At 36.3% G+C, this 9,147-nt stretch overlaps 1 protein-coding gene across 1 annotated transcript in view; it reads right to left on the bottom strand.

Moving 5' to 3' along the window:
- The window catches only part of akt1 (v-akt murine thymoma viral oncogene homolog 1), a 55,574-nt gene that overhangs the window by 29,995 nt on the left and 16,432 nt on the right, over positions 1–9,147 (bottom strand). The window contains exon 3 of the mRNA XM_016522375.1: positions 107–235. Coding sequence (XP_016377861.1) covers positions 107–235 — 129 coding nt within the window. The remainder of the gene's footprint in view (positions 1–106; positions 236–9,147) is intronic.

The following is a 9,147-nucleotide window of genomic DNA, read 5'->3' as shown; positions in this document are numbered from 1 at the left end:
GTATTGTTGTCTATTGCTACAAATATACCCCAGCGACTTAAGACTGCTTTTGTGCTGCAGGGTCACATATGTTAGGATCAGATTCAGGTCTGTGTGAGAGACTCACGTGCCACGGAGAAGTTGTTTAACGGCGTCTCCAGCTGATCCACGTCCTGCGGACGCTCCTTATATCCAATAAACGTACCGTCACTCTTCAGCAAGAAATAGCGCGGCCTCCACGTCTTTATGTACTCTCCTGTCCGGAGAGAGAAGACAACAGAAAACTAAATAAATACAGGATCATATTTGCCCTATACATCATACAGTATCATATTTGATACACAAGGCCTCTAAATGATCAACATGATCAAACTCTGCTGTTTCACACTGGATCTCCTGCATGTCTTCTGTCTCTGATCGAGAGTTTCGAGTGTTTTATCCAGTCAAAGCTCTTTCTGAGACATATTACTGGAGATATAGAGCGACGACTGATATTTAGATCATTTTATGTCAGCATCTGCTCTACTGTTAGAAAGATCTCATTGATTTACATTACAAGCATCAGAATTCCATCATATAAATATCAGCATCTGCAGAAAATTCATATTTTTGCTCAGTTTGAGTCTTTGAATAAAACTGAGATGTTTTTTCTTCATATTCTCACTGTATCAGACTATATGAGCCAGAAAAGCCTGAAGGATCAAATATGATACTCAAGAAAAAAACACATATGTAAACTGTTTTGTCTATATATTTTGTCTGAAGTTTCAATAAACCATTCCTTTTATTTAAAAAATTCTATTTTTTCAAATTCAAAAGCTTTTCTGACTATTTAAGCCATTATTATGACTTTTTTCCTCAAAATTATGACTTGGTGTGTCATAATGACTTTTTATCTCATTAGTTACTTTTTATCTCTAAATTTTGACTTAGTGTGTGTCATAATATCAACTTTTTATCTCATAACTATAACTATTAGTATATTAGTTTTGACTTTTTATCTCAAAAGTATGACTTTGTCATGTCATAATTTCATGTCAATGTCATAATTTCAACTTTTTTATTTTATAATTATGACATAGTATGTAAATTTTTATTTTTTTTTATCTCAAAATGATGACTTAATGGCTTTCATGTCATAATTGAAACTTTTTATCTCATAACTGAAACTTAGGTATGTTAGTTTTGATTTTTTATCCCAACACTGACTTTTTATGTCATAATTTTGACTTTCTATCTCATAGTTTTGACCATTATCTCATAATTACGACTTATCTCAAAAGTATGACTTCATGTCATAATTTAAACTTTTTATTTTATAATCATGACTTAGTATGTCAATTTTTACTTTTTATCTAAAAAATTATGACTTAGTGTGTCATAATTATGATTTATTTATCTCAAAATTGACTTATTGTGTCATAGTTATGACTATCCATATCATAGTTTTGATTCAGTATGTCATAATTTAAACTTTTTATCTCAATGACTTTTGAGTTTTTAAAATTATGACAGTCATAATTTTGACTTTATCTCATAATTATGACTGTATGAGCCATAAAAACCTAATGCATCAAATATGATACTCAACAAAAACACATGCAAACTTTTTTCAATAAACTGTTCCATTTAAAAAAAACAAAAAAAAACAGATTTTTCTGGCTATAATTTCCCATTTCAGGCTTCACAGGGTTAAGAACATTTACTGAATTAGGAAACGATTGTAATTGCATATGAAACAATGACTCAAGCATGCATCTAAATTTCGATGCAAAACCTCCAAACAACAGCAAAGCACATCCGTTTCCAGAACAGCACACGAGAAAGCGTTCGAAAGCACGCACGCACAAAAGCTGCTGCCGTATTCTGCAAGCGAAATCAATCAGTGCTGAGGACGGTGCAGAAATCACTGCACCAGATGTTGCGGAATTGGAAACGAAAAAACGGAGAGAGTCTGCAGCACGTCAGAAACACAGAGACAGTTTGATCTCTGTAAGTCTGCTGAAAGTAGAGCAGCGCTCCAGAGCGTCCGGCCGTCTCTCTCTCTCTCTGCGGATGTGGAGCTTCAGTGCTTCAATAAAGCTAAAGCATTACAAATGAGTCCACCTGATTCACAACAACTGTGGAGGAGCAGAGCGAACGCTGCAGCCGCCACAACATCTGTCCTTCAGCCCCGTGCACTTAAGACTCTCATCCACAGCAGATGCCCAATATGTTATTACGCCTGCTGCCATTTTTCATCATGGCAAGACGGGACCTCGCTCAAACCTGTTCTGCAGGCTACGAGGTTTTGGCGATCAAAACCACACACTAACTTTAGGACGTACAGCACATATTACATTAGAGCAAATATGTGATGAATTGCTCGTTGTGTTCCTCATTTATAAGTTGCTTTGTTTCTTTGCATCTGCTAAATGATAAATATACACAACTGTTTAAATGTTTAGAGTCAGTAAGATTTCTTTTTTTAAAGAATTTATTCAGCAAGGATGCATTAAATGTAAAATAAAGTAAAACTGACATAAATAAATAATTTCCAATACCAGCAATCAAAATAAAAACACTGATAAAAATATAAAATTATAATAAATATTTTTATATACAGTCAAAATGCAACACTTGCTAAAAATCATTTTAATCCTGAGAATGCAAAACGGAAATAAATAAATTATTTCCAAATAAAACCAATCAAAATAAAATACTTTTTAAAAATTGATTAACTCATAAAATTTTTTAATTGTATATATATTTTTAAATAAATAGTCAAATGCAACAGAAAAAAATTAAAATCATAAATGTAGAACTGAAATAAATAATATTTTCAAATAATCGAAAAAATTATTATTAAAAAATATAATTATTAAAAATCATAGAAATGTTAAACTGAAATAGATAAATACTTAAATAAATGTAATATTTCTTTATGTATATAGCAGAGGCATCGTTTTATCTGCTGTCTAATATAATCTTATAATCTATCTATAATAATATATCTAAGATAAAGTAGTATATCAACATTAAAAATAAATACATAAATAAATAAAGTACATACCATGTCACTAATATATATACTGTATATACTGTATATATATATAAAATATTTCATAATTTCCTATTGTATGCCAGTACAATAGTGAAGTGCTAAACGTGTTTTGTTGAATGCTTAGCTAGTGGTTTCTTGTAATATGAAATTAAATTAAATGAAATTATCTCTGTGGCCAGTCAGTGCTAAAATGTAGAAAAAAGACATAATATATTAAAAAAAAAATTATAATTTTTTAAAGGGCTAAAAATGTTTTGTTGAATGTTTAGCTAGTGTTTTTTTGTGAAATAAAATGAAATGATAAAATAAAATAAAATATCTCTGTGGCCAGCCAGTGCTAAAATGTAGAAAAAAGACATAATATATGCAAAAAAAAATAAAAAAAATCAATTAATTAATTCAATGAATATATTTTGAATATATATAATATTTTTTATAAATTTTATTCTTTTTCTCTATATCAATACATTATTTTATTATATATACATTATTATATATATTTTGTCAATTTACACACCATTGACAGCTATGTCAAAAAGTCTATCACATAAGCTACACAAAACACACTAAACTCTATACAGACCTAAAGTAAATATTATAAATTATTTCATAATATCCTGCGTGCATAACGAGTGTAGGGTTTAATGTGTTTAGCTGAATGCTGAGCTAGTATGAAGTGGTTTCTTGTGCAAAATAAATAAATAATAAATAAAATAACTAAAAATAAATAAAAAATCACTAAATATTGGAAGAGAAAAATACTTCTGCAACCAAGACGCTACGAAAATGTAAGCGGTCGCTATTGCTCTCTATTGTCCGGGGGATTTAGCCTTTCTCCTTTTCTTCCCGTCTTTTGTTGGTGGTGTTTTTCACTGCAGCTGGATCAGAGGGAGCGTTTGGCAGACACCACTGTTGCCGCTGGGGCGGGCTTTGCCAGTGTACAAGAGAAAAGAGGGCGAGCGGAGGCGCAGGGGAGGAGGAGAGGGCTCGGCCGCTCTTTCTCACGCTCGTAAGAAAGGCTTCACTTCTTCTCGCCGGACACAGGCACCTGCTGATTACCATAGAGACACTGTGGGAAGTTTTCCCCCTCCACTGCTTTTTGTGTTCTAGATTCTTCCCTCTTTTCGTTCCGGTAAACAAGCGCTCCATGGATTCGTTTACTGGGATCACGCAAGGAAAACAAACAAACAGGAACGCAAAATTCCAGCGATCCGTACAGATGCTCGCATGAGACGCGACAGAACGCAGTTATTGTTGTGAGAGTGCGACCTGCGCTGGGAAAATATCAGCTCGTGATTCTGGGTTTAGCAACATACAAGATAATACAGATAAAAACATTCGGGGATTACAAATAACACAAATTATATTCACAAGTATTTCCCTTACTGAAGATTTTCATATAAAGTGACAAAAAATTACAAAAAATGGAAAAAAAGGTCAACGATCTGTTTGGAAATTAAATACTGTGCTGAAGATTTTCATAATAAGTGACAAAAAATTACAAAAAAAAAAAAAAAAAAAGGTCAGATCTATTTGGAAATTAAATGATGTACTGAAGATTTTCATATAAAGTGGCAACAAAGTACACAAGTGACAAAAAAATTACAAAAAGTCAAAGACCAAAATGAAGATTTTTATATAAGTTGAAAATAACGTACAAAAGTGCACAAAAAGGTTTCTTCAGTGATTCAAATAATTCAGTGACTGATGAACTCTGTTGTCACTTTATATGAAAATCTTCAGTAAAAAATATTTTGTTTCTTAATGGATCTTTGATTTGGAACTTACTTCCTTTTGCTTTCTATCGTCACATGTTTATCAGTGCAACATTATCGCATAATATGATCATCGGAAATAATGAAGTCCATGAAATAAATGACTGCAAATCAGAACAGGAAATTTAGCAGTTTAAGAAGTCATAAAACTGCCAGAAAAGTCTGGTATTGATGCCTTTATGTTTGCTGTCAAACAAAATTGTGATTATCTATTAAATAATCAACAATTATTTAAAAATATATGTAGTCAAATTGCACAGATGCTGAACGGCACGACTTTGAAAGGTCATTTTCTGCAAATAAAATCAAGAGTTGTAACAGCATAGCAATACTAAAAATCTTGCAAGCCCAGACTTTTGACTAACATCTGGGGCCTTATGTGTACAAGTTCGCATAGATTTCATCCTAAAAGTCTGTGTATGCACAAAAGGCAGATTTTCCATAAGCACAAAGGTTTTCTGATTTACAAAACTGTACGTTTGCAAGAATCTGCACCAAATTGCCTTTAGAAATCCCAGTCAGTGGAAGATATACATATATGCATCTACAAATCATCCCCAAAATAACCATATATGGAGCTCATTTGGCTATGCATAACCTCATCTGCATATCATTTCCATATGCATATCCCATCCATGTGATCCGGTGTTTAACAGCAGCCTATGAGACACTATGAAAATATGAGATATGGATCGAATTATTCTGTTTACTTCATTCTTCCCTCACAGCAGTAATCAAATGCTTATGCACAATCTAAAGTGTTTTTTTAAATAAATAAACTGATATATGCATGAAAAATGTTGCATGCACAAAATGAGCATTGAAATGTAAGCAATTTTACATGCACATATTGGGTTATGTTTAAAAAAAAGTAAACTTTTGAGTTCATTCTGTCCAATTAGACAGGAGGAGACTGTGTGGGTTTCTCTTATGCCATTAACCTCTCAAACTAGTGACTAGTTCTTCTTCAGCAAACGCTTATTAAAGCTGTTTCTTATAAACGGCCCCAGACAACTGAAATAAACTCAAGCACACTGACTCCTGGAAATTATGTGATTAATTTATAGTTATGCATTTAGCACATGCTTTTATCCAAAGAGACTTACAAAAGAGGAACAAAAGCAATTCCTCAAAGAACCAACAATATTTGTAATACGCAACACCAGGTTTATTAGACAAATAGATTGGGAAGACCTGTAGTTCTGGTTTAAAAAAAAATCTAAAGTTCTAAAATGTAAGGTAAAAAAAAATCATGTTTTAAAAACATTCTAAGCTTCTAAAAATGTTAGGTTCTAAAATCTAAGGTTCTACAAATTTAAGGTTTTAAAAATCTAAGGTTCTAAAAATGCAAGGTTCTAAAAAAATCATGTTTTAAAAAAATGCTAAGCTTCTAAAGATTTTAGTTTTTTAAAATCTAGGTTCTAAAAATGTCAGGTTCTAAAATCTAAGGTTTTAAAATGTAAAGTTTTAAATATGTCAGGTTTTAAAAATCTAAAGTTCAAAAAAATTAAGGTTTTAAAACATGTAAGCTTCTAAAAATTTCAAATTTTAAAAATCTAAGGTTCTAAACTCTACTTTCAGCGCAACATTTCCTGTGATGTAACAGTAACATTAATCTGCAACACTTAAAACAAACAACCTTTGTGTGACTGTGTTGAAACTTTACTCATCTAAATACAAAGAATCAGCCCTCTCACCCACTTGACAAATACATTCTGGAACAACAGCAACAATAACAGCTGAAGATCTCAGCTCATGATGGATGTCAGAGACGGGCGAGAGCACAGCGATCAGAAACATGCCGGCAGACGCGTGGAGAAAGAGGAGAAACGGAGAGAGACTTAACAGAAGATGAAGGCAGAGCGAACAGCAGAAAAATGGGCCGGATGTGCAGCACAATTGCAGAGCAGGAGGTTTCGGCACAGAAAAGTAAGCACACAGCAGGCGCGCCACTGCGGCAGATACGCAGACAGAAGCGGACCCTGCTGGCGCACACACACACGCGCACTCGCCCTCCCTTCTGACAGCTGCACTCTGGCAATTTACATCTCTCCAGCACATTTAGCAGGAGCCTGTCTGCCATCACCCGCAGCACAGGGACCTGCTGGCCTCCAGACAGCAGACAGAGCGCACTCCACCCGGGGAGCCGTGATCCACCGCTGCCCCTTCCAGTCAGAGCTCCGGTGCTGACGGCACGGCTCAGCTGTCACGTTTGGACAGTGATGAAGAGAGGAGAGAGAGGAGAGGAGAGGAGAGGAGACGATAGGAGAGGAGAGAAGAGGACTATAAGACGAGAGGAGACGAGAGGAGACGAGAGAAGACGAGAGGAGACGAGACGAGACGAGACGAGATGCGTGTCTTGCTGGAAAGATGGGAAAGATCATCATAGGGCCGTCAAATGATAAATGAACTATTTTATGAGCACTTCATGTCTATGGACTACACACAAAGTCACAATAAAAAGAGAATATAACCAAATCGAAAAAAATATATTTTCTTTTGTTCAAAAGCTTGGGCCCAGTAACATTTTTCTTTTAAGAAATTAAATAGTGTTCAGCAGGTTCTTTTAGTGATATGTGTAAATAATAAGAATAAAATGAATACGAATCCCTTCCCATCATGGCAAATTAGATGTGTACAAAACTATGTTGGCATTGAGTTTTGTGAATTTAAAGCTGAGCGGCACACCCACATACACAGACATACACAATCTACAGCCACAGACACACCCAGACTAGACCACCAGTGACGCCCGGTGCTCTCTAATCATACGAGCAACCCGTCTTTACATGCGACTACACACACCAAACATCTGAAAACACACAACTGTGCTTCTGAGGCATTGTATTAAAGCCGAGTGTGTAAGTGTATAGCGTTTGTGCTCCAGACGTGAATGATTCCTCAAATCATGTGTGTTGTTGAGGAGAGTGTGATCAGATGTACCATTTCCACCTGCTGAAATCATCCCACAGAAAATTTAAACAAGACAGCAATGTGCTATAAATCAGATCAAAATACCAAGCAAAAAACCTTAGCAATGGCACATCAACTCCTGGCAACCACTCACAACACTATCATAGCAACACCCAGGCAACCACTCAGAACACTTTAGCATCATAGCAACAACCTGGAAACCATTCATAACACTCTAGCATCATAGCAACACCCTGAAAACCACTCACAACACTCTAGCATCATCCTAACAACCACATAGCAACACCCAGGCAACCACTCATAACACTCTAGCATCATAGCAACACCCTGGCAACCACTCAGAACTGTCTAGCATCATAGCAACCACATAGCAACACCCAGGCAACCACTCATAACACTCTAGCATCATAGCAACACCCTGGCAACCACTCAGAACTGTCTAGCATCATAGCAACCACATAGCAACACCCAGGCAACCACTCATAACACTCTAGCATCATAGCAACACCCTGGCAACCACTCAGAACTGTCTAGCATCATAGCAACCACATAGCAACACCCAGGCAACCACTCATAACACTCTAGCATTATAGCAACACCCAGGCACCCACTCATAACACTCTAGCATCATAGCAACACCCTGGCAACCACTCGGAACAGTCTAGCATCATAGCAACACCCAGGCAACCACTCAGAACACTTTAGTATCATAGCAACAACCTGGCAACCACTCATAACACTCTAACATCATAGCATCACCCTGGCAACCACTCATAACACTCTAGCATCATAGCAACACCCTGGAAACCACTCACAGCACTCTAGCATCATCCTAACAACCACATAGCAGCACCTAGGCAACCACTCCTAACACTCTAGCATTAATAGCAACACCTTGGCCACCACTCAGAACTGTCTAGCATCATAGCAACCACATAGCAACACCCTGGCAACCACTCAAAACACTCTAGCATCATCCTAGCAACCTCAAAGCAACACCCAGGCAACCACTCATAACACTCTAGCATTATAGCAACACCCAGGCAACCACTCACAACACTCTAGCATCATAGCAACACCCTGGCAACCACTCAGAACAGTCTAGCATCATAGCAACACCCAGGCAACCACTCAGAACACTTTAGCATCATAGCAACAACCTGGCAACCACTCATACCATTCTAACATCATAGCAACACCCTGGCAACCACTCATAACACTCTAGCATCATAGCAACAACCTGGAAACCACTCACAATACTCTAGCATCATCCTAGCAGCCACAAAGCAACACCCAGGCAACCACTCATAACACTCTAGCATCATAGCAACAACCTGGAAACCACTCACAATACTCTAGCATCATCCTAGCAGCCACAAAGCAACACCCAGGCAACCACTCATAACACTCTAGCAT

This window comes from Sinocyclocheilus rhinocerous, unplaced genomic scaffold, assembly GCF_001515625.1.
Source record: "Sinocyclocheilus rhinocerous isolate Xijiao unplaced genomic scaffold, SAMN03320098_v1.1 scaffold1862, whole genome shotgun sequence".
Classification (NCBI taxonomy): Eukaryota; Metazoa; Chordata; class Actinopteri; order Cypriniformes; family Cyprinidae; genus Sinocyclocheilus; species Sinocyclocheilus rhinocerous.
Note: the sequence above shows the minus strand (reverse complement) of the source record. Positions and strands in the feature narration are given on the sequence as shown.